A 17,179-nucleotide genomic window follows, 5' to 3' on the forward strand; every position below is an offset into this window, starting at 1 on the left:
CGTTGTTGTCGTAAGATAATAACCGAGGCTAATTAATTTGATGCGTTATGAGTTCTCGGTACCGTCATTAATGACAGAGGTGACCGTATCGTCGCAGGATGGTCGTAATTGCCCATTCATTTCTGTCCCACAAATATAACTCTAATTTTAGGCATCGCAACCAAACCACGCGAGCTTTTTCGGCTGTTAATTACCTTCTCGTTAAAGGGGTACAGCTGTTTTTACAGCATCATGCTTGTATCACGCAATACACGAGAGTTTCATTAATGACGTTTCATTTATTTTAACCGAAAAAAAAAACCAAATTTTTTTAGTTGAAAATCCATGTTACGTGTTGCTACGTGTGGCTTTACGTATTTCACGATCCGTGTGCGGAGAAACGTGACGAGTCTACCTAAAATGAAGCCGGCCATTATCGAGAATAAAAAAAAAACGAGTCACCGGCGATATATCGCAAATCATTACGCGCTCGCCGCGACCGCGACTACATGCGACACGCGGTCTAATTCGAACTCGCGGCGCAATTAGCGTCAGGCGAGCAGCACCGTTTCTCGGTCCGACATTTACATAGCGCTCTTTCTTGTCGATAAGCACGATAAAACGAGTTGGTCTAGCAGCTGGTGCGCGCACACAACGCGATCTCCGGTCGGCGTGGCGCTGATGCGGACTCCCGGTGCCGTATAACAACATTAATATTACTAATGAAGCATTAATTAACCGTGCGGATAACAAATTTCGCGCTTTTGCGAATATAAAGCGAATCGCGCGACGGCTTCAAATCATTCGATCGGAGAAGTGAGACGCGTCGTCCGCTCGCCCGTAAGGGACAGGGGGAAGAATGCCCATAATACCCCGTGTCTCGCATTTAATTAAGACGTCTGCCGCAATTAGGCAATCTTTTACGATCGGCATAAAATCTGATCATTCCAAGCACGTACGAATCAGGTTCCTCCTTCTCGCGATGGTCCTCTCTCTATATGACAGCGCGTTCTCCTATACTCCCCACTTTCTGACTACCAATGTCAGATAAAGCGATTCCCGATCGCGAGACATCTGCTCGTGCTACTCGTGATCCGCGTGCTCGTAACTCCGATCGGCGGAGTTGTTAAAAATATTTACGACCAGCTCGCGGCAGCAATAAAACTCCCTTTGATAGCCCGGGCGATCAAATGCCTCACAAACGCAGCGTACTTATTTCCGTTGGTTTTACAAACAAGAACAAAACGGTCCGCATTGTGAAATGTGAAGATTTTTATTTATTTAACTAAACATTCAACATATCGATACATTTTTTTTTTCGCATTTTGCGCGTGCGTTACGTTATTCCTAATGTTTGACACTCCGTTTGGCTTTCAGCAAGGATGTCGAGCAGCGGCGTGTCGAGCGGTCCAGTGAGCCAGGTCTGCCGGCCGCACTTCCACAGCTCGGTTCTCCATCCGTGGCTGTCCGGCAGCAGCGCGGACACCTCGAAGACACCCTGGGGATTCCCAACGACGGCGACCACGGGCGGCACGGTGAACGACGAGAAGCCGCAGAGTCCCCTGGGATCCTCGCTGCCGCCGACGAGCGGGAGCCTGTCGAGTCACGGTGGCGGCCACCACCTCTTCTCCTTCCCGCCGACACCGCCCAAGGACGCTACGCCCGACAGTATAACCGCGAGCACGACCTCCAGCACGAACAACAACAACTCGACGAGCGCCAACAACAACAACAGCGGCGGTAATCCGCTGTCCGGGTTGGGCGGCGGTACTACCAGCGAGTACCAAGCGGCGGTCGCCCATGCGGCGGTGATGGGCGCGTTCATGCACCATCAGGACGCGCTTGGGGCATCCGGTGGCAGCTCGTGCGACATCAAGCCGACGGTAATGCTCGGCCATCATCACGGGGCGCCCTCGCCGCCGCATCAGCAGCACAACGGCTCGAACAACGGCAGCAACGGTCCCGCCGGCACGAACGGCTCGTCCGCCGGCCAGGTGAAGCAGCGAGAAGGTAATAACCAAACTGGCAATGTGACGGGCAGCCAACAGGCGAGTGCCACGCAACAGCAGCAACAACAGCAACAGGACGCGTATCAGAGCAACAACGGGGTGTCGACCGGCGGCGGCGGTGGTGGCGGTGGTGGCGGCGGCGGCGGTGGCGGTGGCGGTGGCAGCGGCGGCGGCGGTGGCGGCGCGACCTCGCCCTGTAGGGACAGTTACGCGGCCGCGGCCGCGGCCGCCGTCGCGGCGGCGGCGAGCAACAGCCACCATGCCACTTCCGGCTCGCAGTACGACCCGGCCGCGAGCGCGTACAATATGTACCAACACCTGCAGTATCCCACCACCGCCCACCATCACCATCATCATCATCACGGCGCCACCTCGTCGTCCACCGGCGCGTCGTCTCATAATCCGCACAACGGCAGCGCAGCCGCGGTCGCCGGTATTTTCGGCCACCATGCCGGCGGCGGCGCCGGCACCGGTAACGCGACCGGCGGCCTGACCGGCGGGCTACCCGGCGGCGCCGACTCGAAGCTGCTGGTCGGTCACGCGGCCGCGCACGGGAACACGCCGGGCTCGCCCTCCGCGCAGCAACAGCAGCAGCAAAAGCCGAGGAACAAGTCGAGGACGTCCGCCGGTAAGCGGCACGCGCCCTGCCACGGTTCTTTCTGTTTCCGTTATATACCTTTGGGTTTCCCTTTTCTTTCCGTTACTTTTACTTTCGTTTTCGGTTCCGAGTTTCTTTTTTTCGTTTCTTTTTCACCCCCCTCCTCGCTTATATTTTTATGCGGGAAAAGTGTTTTGACTCTTGTGGGCTCGAACAGGAAAAAAGAAAGTTTGTTCGAGAAAATTTATGTAAAAAATGTTTAAGAGGATTATAAAAGTCGTGCTGAACACGACTGACAAATAATATTTTTCCCGCATAAAAAAGAAACGTTCAGATTTCTTTCTTAAATCATTTAATTGTTTTCATTTATTTTGCATAATTGTTTGCTTTGGCTTTAGTTCTGCTTCTTTGCACCGGCGTCGATGGTTGAAACTGAATATATAAATGCACAATATTCAATTAGTCTCTTTGTATGCGTTTTATTTTATCTCATTCTTTTTCAATGTTACATTACATATTCAAATAATTGGACTTACGATATTTTATGCAACTTATATAAGCTCAACGTAATCGACGCCAATGCGATTTTTCGTTCCTGGTTTAATAATATTACTTCTCCTGTTACGTTCAGTTCTTATTAATTTTTACTTTTATTTATTACAATTTTTTCTTTTTTTAGAAATTATTCTTATCTCGTTTGTATCCTTCTTTGCTCGTTGTCCAACAATATTCGGAAGCATCTTGAGTATCGAATGGATGTATAAAAGAGCGAGACAAGATACAGACAAGATATCTATCAATTTCGTTATTCGATCTTTAATTTTCTTTTTACTTTAATTTTAACCGTGAGCTTTCGGTGGCGGTCGTCTTACGCTTAAAAGTTCGTTCAGAACACGTTCTTTCCACCCGTTTCTCTCGTTTTTTTGGACGAGCTGTGTCACAATAGAAAGAAGGCGACCGGAGAGGGAGGCACTGATTGTGATTTTTTGTATTTTGCCTCACTGATGTGTTTTTTGCGTGGCACCCACTTGAGAGAGCGAGCGTGAAGCACCACACCCGATTTACGAAATGAAACACGATATATGTATCTATCTATATATATATATATACCTATCTATATAATATACACATACTTTGTAATTTCCCCTCACACACATACACACTCACACTCACACAAGAAAACATGCGCAAAGACAAAATATACGAAGAAGCACAGGTTTTTTTTCGATGTGGTGTGGCTAGCGCTGCATTTTTGTTTTTGTCACGGCAAAGCTCCCTCTCAAAGAGTCCACGGACCATTTTTCGGTGGCGTACCCTCTCGGCAAGCATAATTTTTTTTTTCCTCTCGCCTTGCGAGCACGCGCGGCTGGGTCGCATTCGTCACCTCGCGGATTCGAGGACAATTACCACAATTATCACTTATAAAATATATACGATTGAGTAACGCGCGGCGAGAATATATCGCACACAAAGAAGAGGAGTTTCCGAGACGAACTTTTAGGAAATCGCGCGTTCCCTCGCAAGTAGCGTCCGCGGCGTCGTGCCGTCGTCGAAGTGGTTGCGGCCGAAAGAAGGGTGAGGGGAGGAGAGAAGAAGGGGGAAACGAGAAACGGTTGAAAAATGCCGGATACGCTGATTGCGGTAATAATAGCCGGTCGCGCGCTCTCCAGCGTGGCACGGCGACGGTCGTGGCGGCAGCGGCGGCGGCGGCGGCGGCGTGGTAAAAATCCCAATTCCGGGAACAATGGCCCCCGGCTTCGCGCCATAGAAGCCCGCTAATTGAATCGACTTACGACACACACCAGCTAGCCGCGCGCGCGGAACCTCCTCCCGATGGCGACGACGGGGAGATGAAGAAGCAGCAGCCAGAGATGCGACCACCCGCGGCCGATTCACTTAGCGACGCCTATCTCGCGCCGCCGCGAGAAAATCGCCCGTGAGAAGGCCACGAAAAATGGCTCTCGTATAACGAGGAGCGTCGGTCGAGGTGACGCTCGGGAGAGGTGTCGATTGAGCAATGCACGCTCGCGGCACGAAAAGCGGCTGTACGGATAGTAGGCGGTAGACACGGGATTGGCAAATATCCTTCGCGCGCGACGGGAAGGAGGTGGAGATGAATGAGATGGAACGAGAAACTCGATGGAAGAAACCGGGGATTCCGTACGGATTGTGAGTGAACGACGAGGGAACGACTTGGATCGCTCGGAGGTGCATAATTAATACGATAAACGGACAGGCGGGGAAAGCGGCGAGTGACGCGCCGATAACAAATCGCGAAAGCAAATGAATAATAATAATAATAATAATAATAACACATTGCATAGATAAATGAGTAACTTGTCAAAATGTCATACATGTTGATATGTTAATATGAGTCGGGGACGAACGTTTTCATTCAATTTCAAATTTACGCAATAACAAAAATGACAATCAACGCTTCACAACGCCGATACGTAAATTAGAAGCCATTAGCATATTCGCGCTCATAATTAAAGACTTAATGAGACGCCGATGACGGAGTCGACGACCGGAAGGCCATCAGCGAGGTGCAGGGGCTTCGCGCGAAGTCCTGTTAGGTACGAGAGAATCGCAGGATTACGGCCGTGCAAATTAGCGGGGAGAAAGAGACAAGGACAATAGGTGGAAGAGAGCGATAGGGCCAGCGGTCGAAATTCGTGAACGGAACGCCGCTTCTTTCGTACTGAATCATAAGTCGACCGTTGATGGCAGAAGTGGCACGGGACAAGCGCCGCTGGCTTCCTTCCTCCACCTCGCCGATTTTCTTCGCGCGCCAACGACCACCGGGTTCTAGCTCTGCTCTAGGTCGCTCTTGTGACCCTAAATAGCCCTCGCTCGTTTGTTTCCGTATCAACAATAGGTACCTGTCGCGGTGAAACGTTGTGGAACGCTTATACGGGAATTGTTCTCGGCTCTTTATCGGCATACACGAGTTATTTGATATACGTAATAAAAAGTAAAGAAAAATACTTTTTATATAATAGTAATAATACTTTTTATATAATAAATTCGGATACGTGAAAATAGAGAAATAAGAAACGAAAATCCCAAATTTTTGCCAGCAAAAGTTTTCATCGCGCTACGATACGTTTTATCCAAGCATTTCGTGTTGCGTAATCCGGAAAGCTTCGGGAAAGTTGAAGCGGAAGCGGAGGCTCTAACGAGCGCTTCGTTGCATGCCTGGCATTAAGGTCGGAGGTGATGTCGAAAGTGGGAGCGATACCAATCCCTTTGGGGGTGAAACCGGCCATTTCAGCGTCACCTTCTGACACGAGGACTATATTTCGAGTACGACGCAAACGAGCGTCACCTCTGACGTTTCGTGGCTGATACCCATCGTCTGCGTCGGTGTCAGAAACTGTCCGCCCTGTTTCGCTCCATCGTTACGAGCCGATCGATAGCGACCGGGGAAGCAAATCGGCGCACAAAGAAATAATACGCGCAGGGAATTCTGATGTGTCTTCAACAAAATCGTAGTGGATAAATCGCCAAAAGCGTTTCTCCCGCGAAAGGGTAAAACCAACTGCTACTGCCCGGAATAAAGCGGAGATGTCAATTAGAAAATAATACAACATCGAGGAGAAAAGATCAGGACTTAATCATCATCGGCCTCGAAATCAAATCGGAAGGCAACAAGGGGACCAAGATTGATCGCGTTTATGCCGCTCTGTTATTGTCGGCTCGAGAGAAAGAGAGAGAGAGAGCGGGGGATTCTTGTCGGCAAAGCAATCGACGATCGACGGTAGTCGTGGGCGCTCGTCTTATCACCCCTGAATCTGCGGGTTGCTAAGACCCAAATCGAATTAAAATCTCGCCGCGGAGGAGTGACTCTCGGGCAGCTCGCTCCAGTTGTATAATTCCCGAGATCGATCTTGCCTGACGATTAGACGAGCCGTTAAATGTAACATATTTTTTCACACTATAAAGTCGTCCGTGATATACACGTTTCGCGCTCCTCGTTTGCGTCTTTACACACGTGTAGTACGACGAAGAAGAGACTGACGTTCGACTGCTCGGTTACAGATTCATCTACATGAACTCGTAAACGAGCCGCTCGCGTGTCGACAATTACATGCGACCTACGTTACGTGTGCCAGAATTATTCCGCCGGCGTCAAATTTCGCGTTAAATTGAGGTCGAGTCATTAATCAGCGATACGCGCGCTCAGTCGATATCGCCGTCATCATCATCATCGTCGGCACGACGTCTTTTCGGAATTAAATACGAATTTTCGGTTTAATATCCCTCGTAAGGCGAAACGTACCTCGCAAGATGAATTACACTACAATTTCCTTTTGCAATAATCGAGACGCACACAAGGCAAGTAGACTCGCCGACGACATGAAAATTCACCGCAGGTCGCAGGGTGAGTCGGAGGGTGATTTTTACGAGCATCGTTAAGATCGTTCACAACAGCCACTGAACGGAAAGCCTTTGCCTCGAATCACGCCTCAATCGTATGACATCGCGTAACAATCGAGCAATTCGGTCTCTCGTACGTCAACGAGGGGACCCGTGACGACGCAATTTAACAGCAATCATTTTCAGTAGCGGCCGATAAACTCACGGCTATACCTTCGCGGAGGACGCAGCTCGGAGGACGATTCGTGAAACGCGCATTTCGGGAGAAGTGATCCTCCCAAAATCACCATAAAATCCTTCTTTCTTCGCTCCCGTCCAAATTTAAGCCGCGCGCGTTGCGAGAGATTCAAATTTATTTTCCATCGTTAATTTTTCATAGGAGAAACATGCGATTTATTAAAAATGCGGATTAAAGCGCCGATTCGTTTAAAAATCAAAAAATAACAATAACATTTGGAAAATAAATTTGGCGAGCGATCTTCAAGCAACGCCGTTTTTCGTGTCGTCTGGTCGTAGACCGGGAGAAACGAAACGATCGCGAGCGTGTCCCTTCCGCGTCCTTCTCTCCCTCCTGTGTCCAGTTCTTTCTCTCGCAGTGTCCTTGGGACTAACCAACCGCACTAACGTAAGTTCGATCCGTGAATCCTATAAAACGCCCATGGTCTTAAAGAGGCTCTGCTTTTGCTCTGGTAATCGCTTGATATTGGTATGTCTGCAACTCTGCATGCGAATTCTTTCTCACCGAGTCTCACCTGACTGTTCGCAAATCTCTCTGTAAAACGCACGTTGATTTACCGAAGTCGAATCATGAATATTATTACGTTAAACCGATGTTGTTTTATCGCGTCATGCATTCGTGTTACGCATTCGTTCTGATCTGCGTAACTTGAAGGGCCATTAATTGAGGAAAATGCCATTTTGTGAAATTATGAAAAAGTACAAATAAATAGAAAACTACTGGAATGGCATTTTCGCATTAAAATGTTCAAAAGTATATACGCAATTAGCTCGTATGAGAGATTGAAAAGAAAAAACGAGTGCCACCTTCGCGCGATCAACGTGTGCCGCCGTGTTCGCGTGGGAAACGTTGACTTCTCGAGGAGAGAAATCCCGAGCAGTTTCCCCACTTTGACAAATTCGATCTCGCGTTTCGCACGCGAACACGAGCGAGTAATAATTTCTAACGATGTGAGCCCGCGCCGAGAATTAATATCATTTTCGTTCCGTCGGGGTAGAGGGTCGCGAGTGCGTGAATTGCGGCGCCACATCGACACCCCTTTGGAGACGGGACGGCACCGGCCACTACCTCTGCAACGCCTGCGGGCTTTATTACAAGATGAACGGCCAGAATCGACCCCTCATCAAGCCGAAACGACGCCTGGTAAGTACCTAAGCTACGCTAGTTCCTTTTTTTGACGAGCGGCCAGTAACGCGATTATTTCCGTCAAGCTCGGCAAAACAATTAATCAGACGGCCTAAAGATAAAAATAAGTAGAAGGCAATTTTATTTTTCACGTTCGAGATCGGTCGCCACCGATAGGCAAACCGCTCGTGTGTTGCATTTACATACAATATGTAAATTCATGTCTGTTTTATTAAAGATTGTTAAGCAGAAAATTATGCAGAGTTAAATAGAAAATTATGGAAAAATGCACAGTTATTTTGCGTGATAAGCTCGTTACCCACGCCGATTGAACTTTATATGCTGATATCTCGATCTCGAAAAAAAAAAAATAAATAACAAACGTCTACACCTTATTCGTAAAAGTGCGTCCTTGATCGCTTCCTCTCTCGTGCAAGCGAGACACACATACTTAATTAGTACGTACGTGCAGCGCGGAGAGAACCAAGTTATGCGTTTCTCGCGGTGTGTAGATATAGTAATCAGAATGCAAGATAAAACAAGGCCAAGTTAATTTCCTGTACCCGCTGATTAATATACGCTCCGCTCCTCTCGGCTGTGATTAGCAGCTCCTCGCAACGCGCCCGACGGTGATAGGCCGAATGCGATTTTCGTACGGAGGATCGTCGCTATTCTGTATTGGAGAACGTGTCTCACAATATTCTCCGTTAACGAGTGTACATCTCTGGAAACATCTTAGTCACGTCGGAAGCGCGGGGTCTCGCGATTTAATCAATTCGAAATTGATTGTTTCGAGCGGAAGCGATGCGACGCCCCGAATTAATTTCCCCGAGACAAAGGAGGGCCAAATCGAGTTCTGGACCGCGAGGAAATCCTTCAAGTGCATTTCAAGAACCGTTTATCGTACATAAAAAAAGAGTTATAATAATCGAATAATTTTTTAAATAGTTTTAATTAAATGTTTGATTTATTGACGAATATATGTATCATAATAATTAACGATATAACACACTATAGTCATAAATTCGTTCCACTTGCCTTTTTTTTTTAAATTTCGTACACAGTTTTCAATCGTGGCACATTTCAATCGTGGCACGTTATAGACAGCGGCGAGTATTCTGGACATATCAGGCCGCCAGTTCGATCGATATCGCGAACGGTAGCCGGAGGTTTCGTGCGATCGGCTCGTAGAATTCGTGTGAACTCGAATCTATTTTTGGCGACTCGGCTTAGCACCTATGTAGATGGAGCAGCCTCGTCCGAAGTACCGATGCGGAAACTCGATACCGCCGGTGCTCTGCTTCCTCCTCTTCCCATCGTTCGGACTCTCCTCCCGATTGCGAACCCCGACTACACTCACGAAAATTCGCGGAATCGATCACGAAACATAAAACGTCTGTTTCACGGTTTACACTTTCTGTCTACCTAATCACGTATTATCGAATTTTCCCCTTTCAACCTATAAAACGAATGCGGAGTATCTAATTTAGTTGTGAATACACGATCTAAAAATAATTTTGTGTCGGGCTATCGAAATAATCGCGTGAGACGTTCAAAATGGTTGCTGGAGTGTCAAAACTTTTTACAGTCCTACGTAATTATTTTGATAGTGTAATAAAATTATTGTTCTTTCCTTTTTTTGTTTCAAACATCCTTATGCTTTCCATCGATTTTATTGTAGATTTTACAATCGTAACTTTTGATTAATTGATGCAAAGGTCCTTTCGACGGAGACGTTCTCAGAATTCAGATCTCGCGTGTGCGTGTCAGTGTCGCCTACGAGCCATCGAAAGTATCACGGCGATCGAGCATGCAATCCCCGTAAAAGAAAAAGACTTGCCGGGCCAATTGGACGAATCCGAGACGTGCGCGCGCGGTGCACACTTTCACGAGTGTCAACCCCTTCGCTTCTCGGACCGCGATGATTTCGCGGCCTGGCGCGCTCGCCAAAGTCGAGAGCAGCAACGCGGCTACGGGATGCGAGCCCGGCATACCTCCGATGCAGAGGCGCGCATTGACGTTTCACTATCCCTCTCGTTATCGCACTTTCTCCCTGGTGCGCGATAGAGCAAGGCTGATGGATTCAAAAGTTTTTTTTTTTTCACCGGCTGGCCGGCGTCGCCTCGCGAATAATTACGATGCCGCGGCCGCACGCCATGCGTTCGCTAATTGACGAAGTTTTACAAACCAGCATCGCGCCGGCCCCGCAACACCGTGTAATTTTCCGCGATTATTATTTTCTTGTTGCCGCTCCCGCGCTTAACGCATCGCGATCACTCTCTTTCGTGAAATACGGAGCGGAGCCTGGTGCGATTTCGCCCGATCGCTTCAACTGCGCGAAACTCGGCCGAACTTCGCGCAGTGGGAGAGAAAGGTCTAAAAAATGTTTTCAGTTTACCATAATTTATCGTACATCTTCGTTTAAGTTATATGCGACGTATTTCTATCATTGTTGTTTAAGGAAGGAGAGGAAGGTTGAAATTTGTCGAGGAATCAATCTCGTTCACACGGCAGAAAAAAAGAGGACGTTCTATAATACATACGTATCTCAAGTACACACACACACACACACATACACATTGCACACCCCGCCCGCTGTATATAATTCATTTCCTGTCGCCGTTTAAACAGAGGCGATCGTTTCGCGAGTTCGCCATGACGACCCGTACAAATATTCCGACGCGATGATGAACAGACACGCCCACCCGTCACTCATCCGTGTGCGCGGTGTGCATGCGTGACGTGCGCGCGTGTAAAAAAACGCGACCGGTCGATAAAATATGTATCGATTTAAAGCAGTGGGCGTACGCACGTGCATGCGTGCGTGCGACACCTTCGGCGTTTTCCGTAATTTTCTCCGTCGCGCGAAGAGAGCTCGTCGACGAGGAAAGCAGCGCACCCCTTTCTCACTCCTCCCGGCTTACTTGTCCCTGCTTGCTTCCGGATTAAAAATTCATGCGGCCACTCAGCCGAAATTCATCCCCCGATTGCCGCGCGGTTGTCCCCGGCGAAATGACGACCGATTGTTCGCGATCGATCGACCCCAATTCAGTAAACGATGCCGCGCGCGAGGGAAGAACCGTTACGAAAATGTAGTCCATTTATTATTCAAGGATTAGTACCCAGGTAGGAAAATGTAGCGAGAAATTACGATAGCTTCATTTGCCACGGGGAAACCAATGCAAGGAATTGGATTCGAATTTCGTGTTGCGAGATTGAAATCCGATGTCGAAAAATTGATTCTCCTTGCGTTCACAAAAATGAAAAATCAAGTTTATTACGCTAAAAAAAAAAACAAAGAGATGCGATCGGTGTTAGATCTAAACCGTTCCAACTATCAAGGCATTTCTGTTGAGAGAAAAAGGGAGAGAAACGCGGCGCGAAGGCATATGCCTCCGTCGCAATATGTTTCATTTGACGCGTCGCGTCGGTCGGCCGGTTTGAATCCAGTCACAGATGTGTCGTCGAAAAACGGAGCGCAGATACGATCTGGGAAACAAAAGGCGGCCACCAGGTATACGCACACGCGGGTGTGCACCACGCGGCGGCGGCGGCGGCGGCGACGGCCCACCACCCCGTGTATATAATAAAGTCGTGGCATATATTGCCCGCACCGCGCGCTCGTGTGTCCTCTTCCTCCTTTGTGTACGTATTGAGCTACACGGAAATTCCGCATACACGCATACGCACGCACACGCGTGCGCCGTGAACTCCTGCGACGGCGAGGTTTCGATCAGGCAGATAGCAAGGGTTGCAACCCCCTCCCTCCCGTTGCGACCGACGTGTCCGCCATGTTTGATCCTTCAGGAAGATAAAACGCCGGCTCGAACAGCTGGGAAATTTTCGTTTTTTTTTTTTAACCTCTTTCTCTCCCCTTGGTTCTCTCTCTCTCTCTCTCTCTCTCTCTCTCTCTCTCTCTCTCTCTCTCTCCGTGTCTTTCTCTTTCTCCATCCCGCTCGTTCTTTCTCGTTGTTAAGGGTGGAACTACCTACCTATATTTTCGCGTACATGCGCGGAGTGGAACATTGCGCTCATGTCGACGATATGGCGTCGACCTGCCGTTTCGTGGAAGAACGCACGGAGTATGATAAAATAGTCTATTGCTATATAATAAATAGTATATGCTATTTTTGGCAATAGATATTTGTTGAATCGTTCAATATAATTTGAAGTATAAAATTTTCATTAATATTTTAATTTGATTTATCTAAATACATTAATCACATATGATATCGCATAACAATTTGTTTTTGAATAAATAATATTGCGTTTAATTAACGAGAATCATGTGGAATATAACGAAAATATTGAGATGCATATTCAAAAACATAAAAACATGTCAAGAATTTTATATTTATTAGATTATGTATAGTGTGATTAGCTTTGGTGAGTTTAATGTAAAATTTAGCGCACGTCGCAAATGCAATATTATTTGCTACAAAAATGTTTTTTATTAATTTTAAACGCGAAATGAAAAGAATTTTTTTTCTCTTTCCGTTTTCAAGGCGCATAGACATTTTCGTGTTGTTTTCGTATCTCTCGCGATTTCGAGAACCGTACCCGTCCGCACGTGAGAGAGTAATAAACGCGGAAGCCGCTACCGAAATCGAAATCTCCGACGACGTCACACGGGGAAAGAGAGATAATCCTTTAGTCGCGAGAGCTCTCGTAGTCGTAGCGAAGAGGAAAGGTGGACGGCGTAGCGCGCGAAGGAAGAGAGAATAACTCTCCGCGCGCGCGGAGTCGCTCGTTAACGACTGTCCTACACGCTCCCCTGCCTCCCTCCTCCTCCCCTCCCGTCCCGTGGCGATGCTTATCTGGGCCCATGCCCGGTCCGTGCCGTGGAACTCTCGTCGAATTACGGTCCTCCGGGCGTTCCAGGCTGGGCATACCAGCGGCAGAAACTGCAGCGCGCTGCCATTGCTGCAGCAGTAACGGCCAGCGGGATCTCGACGAGGACGCTGTTAAACCCCCCTTCCTCCCGGCTGTGTGTGTATGTGTGTGTGCCGCTGAAGGCGCATTCGCGAGAATTGCAGAGAACTCGCTAATAAGAAAAACGCTCGGGAATAATCGAGACTGCGTGCGATTATACGATTTAAACGATCCTCCGAGTTTGTCCCGGGGAGAAACTCGTTTCTCGCCAAGTGGGGAGCTCGCGAAAATGACCCCGATTATTACGCTCGAACTGTCAGAGACAGACGGAAGGATCGAAGAAGGAAAGAAAAGCAAATTTTCGAGAAACGAATTCCGTCCAAGCCCGGAGGAGAAGGGCGAGGCGAGGAATGACCCCCGAACTTCGCGATTTTATCTTCTCGACTCTTCAGGTAGCCAAGATGGCGCGCGACCGCCGAGAGAGCGAAACAGGGCCGTTCTCTCTCTTTCTCTCTCTCTCGCTTTTTCCCCGGGTGCAAAGGGTTATCCCCATCGATCTCCAATGCGGAAAATGAATAATGTGCTCCGTGTGCGCCAGAGTCGAAATTGTCCTGGCGTCCCGCGCTCGCTCATTGTGCGTCCCCGAGGCATTAGATGGAGACTCCTTCGTACGAATGAATGAGCCCCGAGTGTACATAGGCGAGCGAGCCGGTCAACGACTCTCTCTGTGTATTCGACCTGGGATTCATTTTTCCACGGCGCCGAAGCATCGGTTTAAAAATGGCATAATAATTGAGCGTGAATTTTTAATGGCTCTTTGATGACTTGATAAAGCGTCGTCACGAGCTTCCCAGCCGCCGTGCTAAGTCTATACGTTTTACGTAGACGTACCTTTAGAAGCGTTCGCTTCCAAGACTCTCCGGGCGCGTGTCACCTCCTCGCCTCGGGTGGTGACGGTGATCGAACGTGCGCTCGCGCGGGGTGGAAAAAAAAGGGCGGCAAAAAGGGCCCTTTTTTTCTCTCTCTCTCTCTCTCTCTCGTCGAGTGCGCGCGCTCGCGATTCTCTCGCGAAGGCGCAAAGTAATCCGGGCAATGACTCGGGAATACGCCGACGTCCCAGCCGGCGCGCGGACTCGATTATTCCGCCGCGTGAAAGTATAATTCGCGGCGGCGGCGGCAACCGGCTCCGTTGTTTTTCGCATGCGCGCGCCGTGAAAATTTCCCTTCGCGTTCGCTTTTTATGCGGGCAGACACACGCGCGCGGGCGCGCGCGCGCTCCGGAGCGATGAAAATTTCCACATAATGCACCGCGCACCGCCCGGTAATTGCTCTCATGACTCGTCAACGTTACGGTTTAATTCATATACGTTATGTATGTATACATATACACATATACACCGACATTCGCTTTAAATAACTTTTAGACTTTTATTTTCGGTCTGGTACGCGCGGCAATTCTCCTCCGTTTACTCTCTCGAACCTGTTCCGTGCCGTAGATCTTTCCTCAAATACAATATCGGTTTAACGACCACTGGAAAAGGCTATTAATTTGAATTTATAAAACTCGACGTGCATATCGACGTGTGAAAAACTGCTCGTTTCGTTTTTACGTTTGGAGATTATTCATTGAGTTGCGAGACGGAGGAAAGCGAGAGATTCACTTTCTCTCGCGAGAGCAAAATTGGAAAAGTCTCGACGGCCAGTGGAATTATATCCGTCGGAGATTTTTTTTTTATCGCGGACAAGACCGAGCGTCTCCGACCGTCTTATGGTGGTCTATGGAGCAGCGGTCGCTGCGTGGCAACGTCGGGGGCAGCAACGGCGACTGAATTATGTACCAGATGCAAATACCGCCGATTGTTCGGTGCCGCTGGCGTCTTCCATCCATCTTTTAGCTTCCTTGAAAATTCCGCTCATGAGATACGGGATTTGCATCCGTTCACACTTTGAATACGACGTGCTGTCCTCTCGCAAGAGAGATCGCCCGTCCTTCTCTCTCTCTCTCTCTCTGTCTTTCTCTTTTTTGTCATCCCGTCGCATCCCGTTTCCGCGCCTTCACCCCGCGCAACGGCCGATCGATGCTCTCCTATGGCGCCTCCAGAATCGATCGACGATCAAATCTCGATCAGCGATCGGAGGGGACTTTACACGGTCGCGGAACGATCCTCGCGAAACAATAGCGCACGAATTCACGATTTCTCCGCGAACAAAAGAGCTCGTATCGTCCCGATCGATTGATTCGTTATTACATCGCACTTAACTATAAGATATAACTGTTACGTGGTGTGTAATATGTGACATGCGTGTTGTAACACGGGGCGATTGCGTCACGACAATTGTTATATATTTCACAAAACCAAGAAATTATAATTTATAAATACCCATTTGAGCCGCTTATATTAACGTAGATTAATCTCGGCTTACAAACCTGATTCTTTATCTTCCTAGTTCAAAGAACTGGAAAGAGCATAAATTAAACCAAGCTTTAAAATTCACTGATAAAAATAGGCATTAATCCACCTCGTAATAATTTTAAAGTTTATTTCACCTTTGTTGTTGGATGGTCGAAGTATTTTTTTTTTTAATTTACTTATTAATTTATTCCACGATAATCGATCGAATTAGGCAGGTCGAGCGTGCCCTCCATGCGCCTCGTTCTCGAAAGGTTTTAGTATCCTTCTCGACGGCGTACGCGCGTGCAATCTTCGATAGAGAGCGAGAGAACGAAGGAGAGCGAGGGACATGCAGACGAGCCAATTAGATGGGCGTGTGCGCGGACCAAACGAAATATAAATTCAGCAAGGAGAAGGCGAGAGAGAGAGAGAAGGGGGGGGGGAGGGGACGAGGTGTGAGAGAAGAGCGCGTAACGAATCATCGTAACCTATTAACTTGTAAATTGCTTCCGACTGCGTTGTGGGCGAGAGAGGCGCGCGGCGGCGCTCCGCTCGTAAATTCGCGAAATAAATCCCGGGGCCTTGTCGCCCGGGCAAAACGAGACGCGTGACAAAGTTATTGGATCCCGTTAGCATAACCGGAGCAGTAACCGAAGACCGATTAGATTCCGCGCTCTCGATAACTCGGTAAAAAATATTGCGCGTTCCCGCGCGCGACTTTGCGTCGAAAAGGACGTCGGGGATGGCTGCGTGTAGGATTCTCCACTCAAAATCCGAAAAAACCACGGAAAGCGGACGAGCGACGGGATGAATCGAGGGGAAAAACGACGGTTTCCGTTTCGTGCGAGATTAGTGTTATCGGCGAGCCTTAAAAATCGGCGAGCGCGGCTCGGCGTGTCGACTCACAGATGGACAGTCGATACGGGCGAATGACAGTCCCGTCTATTCGGCGGCGCACGATCGCACACTTCGATCGTTATTGACGCGATAATTCAAGTCGGCTGTTTGTCCGTCGCCAACCTCCGTTACTCCGCGCGTGTAACGCGCGTTTCTCTCTCGTCCCGCGGTACACGGCTACTTAAGATTTGGTATGCCGCGATTGGACGGCCGGCCACGGCCGCCGCGTCCGACAGGCCGATCGATCATCCGCTCCGGCCCAAAGAAACAATTGTTTCGTCGATAGAGTGCCGCGCCACAAGCTCGCTGCTCCTCGTATACGTGTATATTTATAGCCCCTTAACTCTTTTCGCTCGTCTGGCGACAATTTCTCTCGCGGAGGAATCGGCAAATGATATTTAAAAAAAAAAAAAAAAAAAAAGACCGAAGCGTAGCTACATCATTCTCCGGCGTTGTAAACTTTTTTCTGAACAACTAAATAAATTCACGGAATAATCGGGGGATTTCGTGAATGGTGAATCGTTCGAAGTTCACGTATGTATCACGAATGAATCCGTCGCGGTTAAGCTGACGACCGCCTATAGAAGCCGAGAAAGCGCGCGAAGGATTTTTCTCGCGTGCGCCCGTCCACCCGTAGAAAATAGTTTCGTCGCTGCTGAACGCGCGAGGACTGTATCACGCGGCGGTT

At 48.6% G+C, this 17,179-nt stretch overlaps 1 protein-coding gene across 3 annotated transcripts in view; it reads left to right on the forward strand.

The window, feature by feature from the left end:
* LOC105836790 (GATA-binding factor C) overlaps window positions 1-17,179 on the forward strand; it is an 85,396-nt gene that overhangs the window by 19,691 nt on the left and 48,526 nt on the right. For all 3 annotated transcript variants that reach the window (XM_036293796.1, XM_036293794.1, XM_036293795.1), the window contains exons 3-4: window positions 1,357-1,989; window positions 8,202-8,347. In XM_036293796.1, the coding sequence (XP_036149689.1) occupies window positions 1,357-1,989; window positions 8,202-8,347 (779 nt within the window). The remainder of the gene's footprint in view (window positions 1-1,356; window positions 1,990-8,201; window positions 8,348-17,179) is intronic.

Source organism: Monomorium pharaonis, chromosome 11 (assembly GCF_013373865.1).
Source record: "Monomorium pharaonis isolate MP-MQ-018 chromosome 11, ASM1337386v2, whole genome shotgun sequence".
Classification (NCBI taxonomy): Eukaryota; Metazoa; Arthropoda; class Insecta; order Hymenoptera; family Formicidae; genus Monomorium; species Monomorium pharaonis.